This window comes from Bipolaris victoriae (genome assembly GCF_000527765.1).
Source record: "Bipolaris victoriae FI3 unplaced genomic scaffold scaffold_28, whole genome shotgun sequence".
Classification (NCBI taxonomy): domain Eukaryota; kingdom Fungi; phylum Ascomycota; class Dothideomycetes; order Pleosporales; family Pleosporaceae; genus Bipolaris; species Bipolaris victoriae.
Window position 1 is genome coordinate 126,252 of NW_014575364.1, and position 15,013 is coordinate 141,264.

At 51.5% G+C, this 15,013-nt stretch overlaps 5 protein-coding genes across 5 annotated transcripts; 3 read left to right on the plus strand and 2 right to left on the minus strand.

The window, feature by feature from the left end:
* Nucleotides 1–198: 198 nt before the first annotated feature.
* Nucleotides 199–2,871, plus strand: COCVIDRAFT_95215 (hypothetical protein; the record flags this gene model as incomplete). The annotated part of the gene is made up of 1 exon (XM_014702723.1): nt 199–2,871. One exon carries the CDS (start codon nt 199–201, stop codon nt 2,869–2,871), a length of 2,673 nt encoding a protein of 890 aa, XP_014558209.1.
* Nucleotides 2,872–7,337: 4,466 nt separating this feature from the next.
* COCVIDRAFT_25285 (hypothetical protein) lies at nt 7,338–8,844 on the plus strand (the record flags this gene model as incomplete). Its single annotated transcript, XM_014702686.1, has 4 exons — nt 7,338–7,655; nt 7,754–8,350; nt 8,414–8,511; nt 8,565–8,844. The coding sequence occupies 4 exons, from the start codon at nt 7,338–7,340 to the stop codon at nt 8,842–8,844; spliced, it is 1,293 nt and encodes a 430-aa protein (XP_014558172.1).
* A 732-nt stretch (nt 8,845–9,576) lies between these two features.
* Nucleotides 9,577–11,407, minus strand: COCVIDRAFT_25286 (hypothetical protein; the record flags this gene model as incomplete). Its single annotated transcript, XM_014702687.1, has 5 exons — nt 9,577–10,221; nt 10,267–10,994; nt 11,042–11,115; nt 11,161–11,212; nt 11,275–11,407. 5 exons carry the CDS (start codon nt 11,405–11,407, stop codon nt 9,577–9,579), a joined length of 1,632 nt encoding a protein of 543 aa, XP_014558173.1.
* Nucleotides 11,408–12,630: 1,223 nt separating this feature from the next.
* COCVIDRAFT_36409 (hypothetical protein) lies at nt 12,631–13,028 on the minus strand (the record flags this gene model as incomplete). The annotated part of the gene is made up of 2 exons (XM_014702724.1): nt 12,631–12,872; nt 12,980–13,028. The coding sequence occupies 2 exons, from the start codon at nt 13,026–13,028 to the stop codon at nt 12,631–12,633; spliced, it is 291 nt and encodes a 96-aa protein (XP_014558210.1).
* A 1,636-nt stretch (nt 13,029–14,664) lies between these two features.
* On the plus strand, nt 14,665–14,826 carry COCVIDRAFT_94992 (hypothetical protein; the record flags this gene model as incomplete). Its single annotated transcript, XM_014702725.1, has 1 exon — nt 14,665–14,826. The coding sequence occupies one exon, from the start codon at nt 14,665–14,667 to the stop codon at nt 14,824–14,826; it is 162 nt and encodes a 53-aa protein (XP_014558211.1).
* Between the last annotated feature and the right edge of the window lie 187 nt (nt 14,827–15,013).

The following is a 15,013-nucleotide window of genomic DNA, read 5'->3' on the forward strand; positions in this document are numbered from 1 at the left end:
TCGCGACCCCCATAGACAGCCACCCCGTTCAAAAGGTTGTCGCCACTTATCCCTAACAATAGAATTGGAAGTTACTACATTGCGATACTTCTTTCTTGTTTTTAATTTCTGGCCTGTTGCACGATCTCATCACTCCCTGCCATGAGCGCGATGTCTATATCCCCTTCTACGCCTGCGTCATCACCGCCACCTGCCACTATGGAAAAGGAAAACGTGCCACAATCGATGCAGGAGGAAGAAGAGCGCATGAGGATACAGCGTGAGAAAGAAGACGCGAAGCGCGACGCGCAATTAGAGAAGGAGAGAAAGGCAGACATTAAGAGTGGCAAGGAGGTATTGGATAAAAAGTTCCAGCAATTGGAGTTTCTCATGAACAAATCGAAGTTGTATGCGTCAGTGATGCTCCAGCAAATGCAAAAGCAGGAGGAAGAGGAAGAGGCGCAAGACAAGAAGAGTAGAGGCGAGACCTCTGCACGTGAAAGGAACGCGGAGAAGACGGCAGCCGAATCGCAGAGACGAGCCACGCGCAGAAGCACAGCAAACGAAACGGCGACAGCGAATACGGAAGAAGCAGACACGGTACCGAAGAAAGGACGCGGGCGACCCAAGAAACAAGATACCAAAGGTCGAGGAGGACCAAAGAGGCAGCAATCGGACATATCTAGTTACTTCAGTAAAGAAGAGCTGAAGAAAAAGGCAGATACTGCAGAGGCAACAGAAGACGACAAAGACAATGTTAAGACGGGCGATATCGGAATGACGAACCTGAAGTCTGCAAGACAGCCCAAACTCGTCACCGGTGGCACAATGCGATCATACCAGCTGGAGGGGCTCGAGTGGATGGTATCGCTATACAATAACGGTATCAATGGTATTTTGGCTGACGAGATGGGTTTGGGCAAGACTATACAGACAATTTCCATGCTGGCTCATCTTTGGGAAAACAAATCGTATGGTCCTTTTCTTATTGCCGCACCACTCAGTACCACGAGCAATTGGGTTGCGGAATTTGAGAAGTGGACGCCAAGCATGCCGGTCATGCTTTACCACGGCGACAAGAAAGAGCGTGAGAGACTGCGCAGAACTCGATTACGGAACCCCGGCACAGCTGACTTTCCCATCATGGTTACAAGCTATGAAATCTGCATGAACGACCGCAAATACCTTACAAGTTTCGGCTGGCAGTTCATCATCATCGACGAGGGGCACCGCATCAAGAATCTCGATTGCAGGCTGATTCGTGAGCTGCAACAATTTCAATCCGCAAATCGTCTGCTTATTACAGGTACACCGTTACAGAACAACCTGACAGAGCTGTGGTCACTGCTTCATTTCCTTCTACCTACAGTGTTCGACAAACTCTCTACATTTGAGAGCTGGTTCGACTTTTCAGGGTTGAAGGACAAGGCCAGTTTCGAACAGTTGCTATCGGAAGAACGTCAGCAATATTTGGTCAAGTCACTGCATGCAGTGTTGAAGCCTTTCCTGTTGCGTCGCGTCAAGACAGATGTCGAAAGCTTAATGCCCAAGAAGCGCGAGTACGTCTTGTATGCACCATTGACCTCAATGCAACGTGAGCTTTACCAAGCCATTCTTGATGGTACCAGCCGGTCTTATCTTGAGGACAAGGCAGTGGAGAGACTCAGTATCGGTCTCAGTAGTCGAGCGGGGACGCCGTTGAGCATTCGCAGTAACAACGGTAGTAATAAGCGTAAAGCTCTGAGCGACATGGGTACTCCTAACAAGAGTGCAAAGACTTCCCGTGCTGGGACACCTTCGTCTGTTGCATCGACCCGAAGCCGAGGTCGACCAAAGAAGAATTATGAAGAGGTCAGCGACCAAAAGTACTTCGCAAACTTGGACAAGCCAGAGTCAGAAGAGGAGAACGACGAAGATCTTAGCTCGGATGCCGAGGACGAGAAGATACGCGCAGCAACATTCGAAATCGCGAAACGTCAACTCATGCAGAAGAAGCTTGGTAATCCCATCATGCAGCTTCGGTTATGTTGTAATTCGCCATACAACTTCTTCAATCCATTCATCAAAGTCGACACGGATGGGGCTGAGACTTTTGCATCAGAGACAGAACCAGATGAGACGCTCGTATCAACCTCGGGCAAGATGCTTCTACTGGATTCCATTCTTCCTGAGCTTATAGCCCGTGGTCACAAAGTTCTCATCTTCTCCCAGTTCACAACAACCCTCGATCTCCTTGGTTACTATTTGAATCTCCGCTCCTGGAACTATTCTCGCATAGATGGTTCTGTAGCACAAACCGACCGGCAGGATCAAATTCTGGCATTCAACAAACCGTCATCTGCCGCAAAAGAAGCAGCCGATATTTTCATATTGTCCACACGTGCAGGCGGCCAAGGCATCAATCTAGCAGCGGCGGATACGGTCATACTTTTTGACAGCGATTGGAACCCGCAACAGGATCTCCAGGCCATGGACCGCGCACATCGTATTGGCCAAACACGCAACGTCATTGTTTACCGCTTTGCGACACGCAACACCGTAGAGCAGAAACTTCTTGAGTCTGCTGAAGCGAAACGTCGTCTGGAAAAGCTCGTCATCCGGAAGGGTGGTGTGCGGAATGATCGAGGTGGAACAAGAAGCTCAGAGAAGGAGCAGGAACTTGAAGAACTCCAGAAGCTTTTAAGGAGAAGTGATGGAGAAAAGTACGATATCAACGAGGCGAGTCACGGTGGAACATTATTGAGCAAAGAAGAGTTGGAAATCTTGTTGGATAGGAGTGATGAGGCATATGAGCGAGCGGAGAAGGGATTGGATGTTGGTGGAGACGGCGCTGTTTTTCAGGCTGTGGGGAAAAGGGAAGAAGGTGCACTCATGGAGGGATTGCGGGCGTAATAGATTTAAGTCGATGGAAGAGTTTTTGGAAACGATTCGTGTCATTAAGCGATGCTATACTTTGTAGAATATACCTTGGTCATCAGTTAACTTAGCAGTTACATAATCCTCCACTGTACCTCGATTATCGTGACTGCCTTGTTTATTACTGAGCGCCGGCGATATTGCCACTATAACAGTCAACATTTCTAGATATTGGTTACCTGCTATTTGGCCACGTGTGTTTTGTCAAAGCTGGTAAAAGCTACTGCAAAACGCCTCATAACAACCCCAAGTGTCCTTTTTTTTCATGGTGCGATCCGTTTAACGCTGAGTATCTATAACCCAAACTAAATCGTCCAAACTAGATTGAAAAAGTACGTAGGCCATGGAGATGATGCATGTACAGCCCAGGAAAACTCTAGGACTGAATTTTTTCTTCTAGTATAGTAGATTAAGAGATGGGTTACCATTTTTAGGCAGTTCAAAATAGGAGCGATAGGGCCACGCTGTACCCGAGGGTAGAAAAGTTCAGAGGTCTTCTCTACAAACGTCTCTGAAGCTGTGGTCAAGCATAATCTAGTAGTTACCAGCATATGAACTATGTTTGCTCTCACAATTAATCTGAGCAAATTGTCTCGAGAATAGGTATGAACATTACAGTATATTCGATGAACAATGTCGAGACGACTTAATTGCATAATATACCGCTGTTGTGTAGTATGAGGGAGCCTACGTATGCTACTTTCCCCTGACATCTACATATCAGCCAGTGATTAACAAGATTCAAAGCACTATTTGGTTACTCGAACACACCACTATAGTGAGAACGCGATTATGAGCAGTGGGAACCCAGGCACTCCACCCCAAATTGATCTCCGAAGTAGGTGAAAACGACATCTGACACGTTGTACATGAGTTCCGAACACCTGAGAGTCATCCGTCTAGAATTCTCGGATCTTCTTCTAGGCAATATCACAGTATGTAGTACATAAGACAACCTGAGCCCTACCCCATGAAAACACATCTTTGGGTTGGAATTTGGAGATTTGGCCTCCATGACTTTACTTGTATGTAGAAAAATAGAGCTTCTTTTGGCTGACGATGCCCACCTGTTGTACCACAGAAGGATCTATCGGCAATGCTATCACGACAAGGCTAAACATACCAACATCAATAGACAACGTAGTGTTGGCATAATTCACTGTGAATTACAATACCTTCTTAATTGTTAATTCGCAAGAATGAACATGTCACATCAACATAGGTGAGACTACTATGCCACAAGGAACTATGTGCAAGATGAAGGTAAAAATGGAATTTCGAATTATTTTTGTATTACCTGACAGTTATGAAGACCCAGACATTCGGATCGAAAATCTCCTTTATACAAGTTTATACTGCCACCTTGATCATTACATGCGTGGCCACAAGCTTCCGCTTAGGTAGTAATTCAGTACGTCTAGTAGCTTTGCGGTAGCTGCCTAGCTACGTTGCTCGAGTTTTAGCCAATTTCACTAAGATTTTCGGGCAGCGTTATCAATGTGAAGGTGACGCTCATTATGAGAAGCCCCCAGCCCGCGGCAACGAGACTTTGGTCCACCATGACTCATGATGTGTACTATGCTCTATACCAATGAGCTCTCTCGCCACCACACTGTTGCTTTATCAAGATTTAAGCGCTTCCCAAGGCTGCAAAAGAAAGAAGGGAAGCCATGGGCGTTACAATGTCCCGTGTTGCCCGTTGAATCAAAGGAGAGCTTATCAAATTCGGCAGTCACACCAGAAACAAATTCGCTCTAAAGGAGGGAGTTCTCCACAGTTCACGAGAAAAACAAAGGAGCACTTAAGGAAAAATCCCATTGGTAGGTGTTGAGATTGACAAGACCGTCGGCCACATCAGCAAGCGTGAAGCACTAAAATGTGTATGAGCCAATGCCTGACGAGCGATGACAAACATCTGATCGGGGATGGTAACAATACCATCCTGACCAACGCCACTCTTACAAAGCCGAAGCTGCTTGAAATGATTACCAGCCCACTGGCCAAGATTGGAGTTGGCAAAAGAGCAGGGAAAATTCAGACGGAAGCATGGCCTCACCATTACCTCTGATATGCACAGCAAGAGGAACTCAATCACACACCAACTAGTAAGGTTGAGTTAGCTGACTGTGATGGACGAAAGTTATCAAAATTGGCCCCCAACATGTTTCGTATCTATTAGATTCGACACGATCCAAATTCAGCTGAGCTTTGCAAACATTACCGATCAAGGATAAGGTTTGGTCTAATCACAGAACAAAATCATACAGCCACATCACTCAATCATGTGTAGCCAGCACATGGTCTGCGCATAGCTATTAGAGAATGTAACGTAATAGCTTGTGCGCAGCCGGTGCAGAGCATATTGTTCAAGAAACGCCATGCAACTAAATCTTGATCAAGTCTCCATCTGCTTGCCCTTTTTCAGATTTGGCACATTATCGGTACGGCATTAGCCCGTCATGATGTCAATGTCAGCACAACTCCTGGAAGCCGAGCCGTGTCCTACGGAGTGTATACGAATGCACGCACAGAGAGCCATGGATGAGGACAATCTTGTCTTCAATCGGTAGTCAGCACTTTTCCCCTTTTCCGCAAATCGAGATGTCTTTACCAAGCGCGGGATTAGTCTTGGCCGATTCTGACCGGTGCAACTGCTCCTCGGCGCCTTCTCAAGCCACATTCACCATGCAATCCTACCTCTCCCCCAGCCATTGCCAATGGTCTGAATGCCACCTACGCAATCCGGTTTCCAAAGCAGAAAAAAAATCGACCCGCTGTCTCATGACCGACGCACCCCAGAAACGGTAAGCAAAATTCTCAAATCGAGATGCGATCAGCACAACAAAACTGAGACGGCTTGTCAGCGCGGGAACTTCCCAAACCCTCTAAACCATTCATAGCCAACACCAAATGGTGCATGGTATACAACCTATCCTGACAAATAGCGCCACCGCCATTGGCAGCAGACCCTTGCGTTTTCCGCGACCAAACCTCAGATGTAGTACAAAATAGGACAAAAGGGGTCGTAATGCAGATCCCTTCGGGAGCGCGCGTACATGCGTCTGATCCATATTAGGAAGCAACCAGAAACGGACCGACGACCACAATTGGACCAAACCAGATCTCGTAGCACCTCCGTTCTCTTGGTCGCCGGACTCTTCGGCTTAAACCCAATCGCAAATGCTAGACGCTAGACTGCGAACCATGCGTGAGGCTAACCCAACAGGAGAATTTACACCCAAGATTTTACTTGAAGGATTCTGGGTCGGTGTTTGGAATTATATAATAGGTCCTGAGCTGAATTAATAGAAAATATTGCAAAGTGTTCATAACTAGTAGTTTGAAAACTTAAAAGCTGAAGTTTTTTTCGGGGGGGAATGATGAACAAGATGTAGCACGTCACGACGATGTACGTGGTATGCAAAGCTAGGTTATTTCGATCTCCCTAACAACCACCCATACGGAGCACTAGCATACTTGCACTCTACTTACCCCAGATGCCAGCGCATGACCCGCTAGAAGAAGAAAAGCGGCACAAACGACTGGGGGTGGAGTGGCGGTTGGCGGGGGTGGGTATCAGATACTGACTACATACGACATAATACACAACGTACATGGGGCGGGACCCAAACATGTAGATACCTTCCCTTCCACTCCCCAAGTACACAAATCCCACATCCAATAACATGGCGCAGAAATAGTGAAGAGCCACTTGCACACTCCATCGCCACCGGTCCTAACACGAAAGCAAAGATTACTCACGCACCACACGCGTCCCGAGCCCATCGACCAAGCTAGCACTAAAGCACCATACTTCCGCCAAACTAGCTAACACTCTACGTAACTTCCCTCTAGCCCCCTCCAGACGCAATCTACAAACACACACCAGTCTATATCCAAGCCCCCCTCATCTACCCCAAACCGTGACTTTCACCCTAGCCACCGTAAACATCCAGAGCCACCCAACCTATCCCCATACCTCTCTAGCACCCACGCAACCAAAACATTCACTCTAGTCCGTTCACGTCCCAAGGACCCCATCGGCGCCACTACATGACCCTGCCGCCGCCGGAGTCTATCCACTATCCACTATCCTTCAAACTTGCAAGGCGTTAAAAAAAATCTATTTGGGGGAGAAGATGAACGGCGGGGGCGCGGTTACCAACGCCGGGGGTTAGAATATCAAAAGTGATTATTATCGAGCGGGAAAAAAAGCGTCTAAACTAGATAGTTAGCGCGGGAAATTGCTACTGGGGTTTTTTCTTTGAAACCGAGGTGTACAAAGAGGAAAGATCAGAGGCGAAAGTATCCAGGCAGGCGGGAGAGGAGAGGTATATAGAGGGGTGAGTGATGGAAGCATGGTGGTGCTGACTCTAATACTTCTTATTTTAATTTCTTGATTTGTTCGATATCTTCATGTATAAGGCATTTATATTTCCACCATGTATTTTCTAAATGTGAAAATCGCACTCATCGCTGCGGCGACTGCGTCGTTAACAGCGGCATGGCCAACCGCTATACTAGATGCTGCGGGCCACGATCCCGAAGTGCTGAAGCGCGCAGAGCAAGAGGTCGCAAAGGCGATGCAAGCAAGACAAGGAAGTGCAAGCGCCGCTACATCTGTGTTCGAGCCTATCCCCATCTTCGACGCAAAAGCACAGTACATCGACGTCAGCGCGGGGAGCGGCCATGAATACGTGCCTCCGGGCCCAGGCGACCTTCGGGGTCCCTGTCCCGGGCTGAATGCTCTGGCAAACCACGTACGTCTATCCCCCCCTTCCCTAAAAAAAAAACAAGAGCATTGCAACATACTTTTCAGACGAGCAAAAAAACAACTCAATAACTTTTTTCTGTACAGAACTTCCTACCGCATAATGGCTACGCCACCGTAACGCAATACGTCGAAGCGACCACAAAAGTCGTTGGCATGGGTCCGACACTCGCGCTCCTCCTCTCTGCCGTCGGCGGCTCCCTCAGCGGCGATATCCTCAACTGGTCCATGGGCGGCAAGCCTTCGCTTGCACAAGCTGGACTCACTGGTATCCTGGGCAACGGACTCACGGGCTCGCACAACAAGTACGAGACGGACGGGTCGCCCACGCGGGGGGATCTGTATCAAACCGGGAACAATTTCAAGACGGTGCCCGCGCAGTTCCAGCAGCTGGTTGATGCGTCGCCTGGCGGCTTCGTCACGCTCGAGAGCCTGACTGCATTTCGCAGCGCGAGAGTGGATGCGCAGCGGAAATCTAATCCGTATTATTTCAGTGGCCCGTTTGCGGGCGTGCTGGTGCAGCCGGCGGCGTACACGTTTATTTTTCGCTTCATGGCAAATCACTCCGCAGAGAACCCAGAGGGGATTCTGCCGTATGATGTGCTGCAGTCGTGGTTTGGCATTCAGGGGTCGAGCGGCAAGTATACTGCTGTGCAGGGCGGGGAGCGCATTCCGAATAATTGGGTGAGTTTTGTTCGTTTGTGTGGTTGGAGAGTGTATGTGCTAATGGGGTGTTTCCTTTGCTAGTACCGTCGTCCAATAGCGTATCCATACGACACGCCCTACTTTCTTGCGGATACGTTGAATGCGGCTGCTTTGTACCCCAAGTTTCTTGAGGTCGGCGGGTACGTTGGTCCCTTGCTCCTTCTCTTCCAACATTTACACTAACTCGTTCTAGAAATACCGGCCAACCCGACTCTTTCGTTGGTGTCGACGTATCAAGCCTGACCGGCGGTATTTTCAGCTCTGCCAATCTCCTCAAGGGAAACAACCTGGCTTGCTTCGTCTATCAGATTTCCGCGCTGGCAAAGCCTGATATTCTTCTTGGCGTACTCACTACACTTCTCGACATTGTAAACAATGCGGTTGCTGCTCTGAGCTGTCCACAGTTGAAGAATTTTGACCAGAGCGTGCTTAAACAGTTCCCTGGCTACAGCAGGCAGAGTGTGTATGGATAGACTGAAATGTCTTGAACTTGTAATGATTCACGACATGATTGTCGAGCGGGAAGATTGGAAATCTCACACATTTAAAGAAATAGAAATGCACTCAAAAATAACAAAGCAACTCTAAAATCAAATCATTCAAACTGATACTTCTTACCACATAATCGTTATACTACACAAGACTCGTACGATATGCATGCATAGGCACTGATTCAAACAAATATGTAACGAGACCGTCTCAGACCCGACTCTCATAAGTGAGTCAGGCACAAATGAAGACAGATGTCGATATTCCTCTTCCAACGTTCCGTTAAGAGTGCACCGTATCAAGTCACGGGACTCCTGCAGGCTCAAGGCCTGCATCGTTGGTGTGTAGTGCATCACGATTTCAGTCAATGACTGCTTTGAGACTCAGGGCTGAGACAAGAAGATCAGGGTTAACAAGGCAAAAGGGTTGAACATGGAATGCTGCCATGGTGCAAGTATCGTCAGTACCGAGCCTTCGACATGTGCAACTTACTGCGGCGAGTTCATGACCTCGTATAAACATCCTGTTTCATTCGTGGGTTACACCCACACAGATAGGCTCGTTGGTGCTGCCACCACCTATCGTTGTCTCCTTTTTTTCACAACGCCATATTCGTACTTTCTACAAAGTAGTAGTAAAGTGGTACCCATACGCCTTGCTAACAGCAAACCAAAGCTCGAACTCTCCCACGTTCTCTCATCATCATGGTAGTTCGTCTAGTCATAGTGCATAAAGAGCTGGCTCATACTCTCTCCGTGGTGGTTTCGCCTAATTGCTTCCGCTAGCAGGTTATCAACTTTGATAATGTCTAGCTTGTCTTGACTAGCCTGAGCGAGCTTGTGTTCGGGAATCGGGAACGCATTAGTGATGACAATCTTGTCAATGACATCACAGTGGCTCATCTCTTGAAGACAGTCACCGCCAAAGATGCCATGCGTGGCAAAGCAGTACACCTTGGTTGCGCCACCGCGCTTGACAACAGTCTCAGCGGCCGCAATCCACGATGCAGACTTGTCCATCATGTCGTCGACAATGAAGACGGGACGATCTTTGACGTTGCCGACAAGAGTCACCATGGTCTCGAGTTCGGGATTCTTGAGGTCTTCTTCTTCGTCTTCAGACGAGGCAGCAGCGTCATAGGTTCCGCCTAGAGCGTGTGAATGCTCGGTCTCTCTGTTACGACTAGACGAGGCATTCGAGACGAACGAGGACATCATGTGATTGGGTATGTCGTCATCGCCTTCCGAAGGGGGACGATTGCGCCAGGTGCTATGCGAGGTTGCGGACATGGATGGCGAAGGATGAGTGTCATCAACAATATGGCCTTGGACGAGACGTCCATGGATGACATTTCGTGCGCGCTGTGATGGTTAGAAAGATGGCACAAGTCTTTGGCATGGACAAACCTCATCAGTGTACTCCTCCTCCTCATCGGCACCACTCTCGTCTACATCCTGCTCCTCGGACGCTTCCTGTTCTTGGTTCTCTGCATCAGTTCGAATGGGCTCTAGTGGGACTTCAGGTTCGATAATAGAGCCCGCACGCATCGACTTGGACAGTGGATGGCTTCCTGCAGACTCTGAGCCCGCATGAGCTCGCCGTACAAGTGGGTTTGTGGGGGTGCGTCTGAGGCTCGATTTGCCCGGTTCCGCTTTTGGATCGATTGTGATGTTGCTAATCGGTGTGACATCGGCGTCTGTATCCAGCGCAGTTCGCACCAAACCTGGCGTCTCGTACGCACCATCCAATCGAAGTTGCTCAAACATGGCGCTTTCGTTCCAGTGCACCGCGGTGCCCGCCCTACGCCTGTCGGTTGTCACAATGCCGAAACTGAGTTTCAACGCGTCAGCTAGCGATGTGACACGCTTTGTGCCACCCGGGTTCTTGCTGACAACCACAGCCTCCCTCCAATTGGGCACGTTGACGCGAATCCAGCGCGCGATGAGGGGTTCGGCGACGAGGTTGTCAACGGGGCACTTGAAGAAGCCCTGCATCTGCGAAGCGTGCAGGTCAATTGTCATGACATGGCTGACGCCGGCAATGTGCAAAAGGTTTGCGACCATGCGCGCAGTGATGGCACCGCGGTGCTGCTTCTTCTTGGACTGACGCGAGTAGGGAAAGTAGGGCATGACGGCTACAGCTGTTAGTAGCTAGCATTGAGCTCGTCGAGGCGCGCGGTACCTGTGACCGACTTGGCAGAGCCGCCTTTGCAGGCCGAGATCATAATCAGCAGCTCCATCACCGAGTCGTTGATTCTGACCCATTAGCCAATTGGCGCACGACGGGGCTGGGCTACGCACTTCTCGCTCCCACTCTGGACGATGAAGACATCTTTGTTCCGGATCGAAGTATCTGCAGGACTTAGCGCGTGTGTATAGGACGAGAGGGCGAGGGCGAGGGCGAGGTGAGCGTACGAATGGTGACGGAAGTTTCTCCATTTTTGAATTTACCCAGGGTTGCGGAGCCAGGCTTCATGCCCAGGCGGTCGCAAATGCCCTCGACAAGCCTGGGGTGCGAGGTGCCGCCAAAGACGATAGCGCCCCTCATGGTGGGCGGTCCTAGGAGAGTGACGTTCTCGTAGTGGGCAAATTGTGGTGAAGGCCGATGAGGCCTGGCAAAATTGCTCGACATTCTACTAGCTGAGCTATCGGCACGTCGGGGGTTGGTCTTGCCCCACTATCCGCTCGATAGGGCAACGACTAGTCGGCAGCCAGTGACTGCCCGCACCTGACTCGCAAACACCAAGAGCGACGTGCACACACACCAAGAAGCGACGCAATAGGAATTTGGGTGGCAAGTACAGCTCCAAGGGGCAATCTTGACCTGCAAGGAATTGTCAGAATGCACACGGTGAGCTGGCGGGGCTGCTGCTCCTTCTTTATGCACATGGCTGCACTACCCAAACGTCTTACAAGCAGCTGCTGAGCTGGCACGCGATCACAGAGTCGCTTCGTCTGGCCAGTCAGGGTCCTTAAGTAGACCACGATGCGCCTCTGTACCTGCGGAGCCTCTCGAGTCCCCGCCTTTCACATTGCCATGCAGCCCGTCTGGTCTGCCTTCTTATATCCATTGCTCGAACTCGGCAATCGCAGCCACGCGAAGACTTGTTCGGTTACACAAGCTCACCGCTTGCTTCTGTACTCCCTCAACGGACTCGATGGTAAAGGTTGCCCAAGCTACATACATGGCGGTCCACAGCGAAAGCCACGCTATTGGTGGCTCTGATGTGATGGAGTCATATCAGTCGAGCTTCATGGCCGGTTGCAGTATCAACGCACCACGGACACGGGATTTGACTTTGTTCTGTCATACTAGCTGACCTGTTTGAGGTCAGGTGGCCCAAAGCAGCCAGTGGCCTGGACGAACATTGGCATTTGTCTTGGAAGAAGGAAGCACAAATACATGTTGGCGTGGGTCCGTCAATGTGCTCTGTACATCAGTCGAGGTCCTGTAGGCGTCGACAACGACTCGGCGGTGAAGTGGTGGTGGCATGGCAGGCAGGCAGCTTGACAGCCAAACCGGCAATACGATCAGCTCCATGCCAAAAGAATTGTCGAGCTACTTGAGTGGTGTGCAGTGATGTGGGGGGATAGGCTCCCCGGTGCAACCATGGAGTGTGCTCAAAAGAGAAGCAATGGTGCTCCACAGGGTAGGCGGATTGATGATGGACATGGTCGGCCTCTGTCTTGCGGGCTGAACGGTGTGATGGTGTTGACGAGGCTGTGCCAAAACAGCCCGATTGGCTGCCGGGGCTGCAAAAGGAGCGGACACTAGTAGAGGCCATCTGGTCCCGAACACCAGGTCTGGCGGCGCGATCTGGCTGTGCGTGGAGCTATGGTGAAGTGACAGAAAACGGCGTGCACGACAGCAACGCTTGGGGCTACGAGGGGCCGGCAAAAGTTCGGCTTGCCAGGGAAGGCAGTTTTCCAAGAGCCTGGTCCGGGGTCGGCGGGCAGGTTGAGAGCGGATGGGACGTAGTACGCGGTGATGTTTGCGCGCGACTGCTTTGCGACTGTCGAGCGATGGAGACGAGCGATGGGGCTAGCCCAAAAGACAAGTGGCCATCATCGGGTTGCACGATCTGGCATCATGGCACCGGGCGTCAGGTCAGCCCGATACAGACGGTGCAGGGCACGAAGGTGAGGGCAAGATCAAGATGGACGACCATGGTGGGGGGGGACGTGTTGGCCAACAGTGCCATGGTGGAGCAGTGCAGGGCCAGCTGCAGGGGGCCGATGAGTCGGAGGGCGTCCGGGGCTGGCTGGGTGGATGGGTGGATGGGTGGAAGTGTCGGTGGGTTGCTTTTGGCGGGCGTCATTAGTCCGGGCGTGGATGGAGAGTTTGTTGTGGACAGCACTGAGCAGGCAAGGTGTTTACGGGCCTGGTCTGTGGTGGAGAGGAAACGGGCCGGGGGAGAGGGACGCCCATGCATAGCGACGGTTTCGGCAATCGTGTCTGGGCCGCCCGGCAGCCCATGCGGCTCCTAAGCAGCGCATGTGGCCAGCCGGGATGGGATGGGATGGAAGGGCCAGTGTGAGTGGGCGCACGCCAGCAGCCAGCGAAAAAGGAAACGCACCCAGGAGCCAATGCCGCGCCCAGCCTAGCACGCACTGCAACTGGCACTCGGTCGCGCACGCCGTGGCTGCGTACTTACTGAGCCTGTCCAAACGTCTGCTTGTGGACGAGGGCGCATATGCCATCATCACAACGCGGGCGCCGAGCACGGTTGGCCGTGACACACTGGCTGCACCAGCGCTGCCTCTCGATCCCTCGCCGAACTATGCCATTGCGCCCTGCCCTGGCCTGCTCTGTCCTGGCCTGGCCTGCCCTGCCCTGCCATGCACTCTCGGGCCTGCTGCGGCCTCTACACGGCATGCTCGCCGCGGATGCGGCTGCGGGACTGGCAGCCTGTCGTGGTGGACAGAGCCATCCCGGACCATCAGAGCACGAGCGAGGCGACCAGGGCACACACACAGAGACAGAGAGCGAGAGCGAGGTGAGTAGGTAGAGCGGCTGGCCCACTCCCTCGTGGCACCATCAGGACCATCTTTGGCTTCATCGGTCCGGCACCCATCCGCCTTTGGATCTCGACACTCGACAAAGGCACCACGGCCAGACGGCTGCACGGCTGCGCGCTGCTGCTTGTTGTTGTACACACCCACTTGCACTCGGCCTGAGTGGCCGTCGAATGGCTTGCACTGTAGCCAAAGTTTATTCTCCGCTTCTCCCCCCAAGCCTTTGACTGAAGGCTCAAAGTATAAGACGGCCCAAGATCCGCGTCGTTAGCGTCTGCAGTCTGGCAACAAGCAAGCCCTGGAGTCGTTCCTTCTCCAGCAACCATCCAAACACTGCAACTGCCTCTTTTGCTTCTCCTGCCTCTTCCGTCTCCGCTCGCTCCTTCCTTGTCCTCGTCCTCCCCCTCGTCCTCCTCCACCTCCCCCTCCCCCTCCCCCTCCACATCCTTCTCCTCCACATTGACGTTTGTTTTGTCAGCCACGATCAAGCCGGTCCTAAACACCCTCGCTCTCAACCTTCCCCCTACCCTCCCCTACCTTGACTTCGTTTCCTCCTCGGCCCCTGCAGTGTCGCCGCCACTATTCACGTCAGTACTCACTCAACCTCAATTGCTATATCTACTCTTGCCATCCCCCACCCCCATCTCACCCACCACCTCCTTTACTCACACACACACTCACTCACTCCATCTTTCTCTCTCTCTCTCTCAACTCCCACTCACACACATCCACAGTCGTTCCCGCCCAATTGCCATCGTTTGTCCACCCGTCTTCCCCTCCATCTTTGCAATGGCCCGTCCAAGCTGCTCCCACAGCTTCAAATTGATCAAGTCCGACACCACTCTCGTCGTTTGGACCTGCAACTTGTGCCACAGCGGGCCCTTCACGTCCATCTACCAATGCGATCAGTGCAAGCTCAAGACGTGCCAGCCCTGTGCCTCCAAAGCATGAGCGAGTAAGTCCCTCATACCTCCCACACCCCCCAGTCGCCCCTCCATGCACCACAAATGGCATCTTGCATCACCACACATGCGAGCTGTGCCAAGTGTCGGTCAAAAAAATCCACTCTGGCTGACGCTGACTCGCTGCCGTGTAGATGGAATGCATGGATCGCCAACTACGATCCAGCCCACCCGAG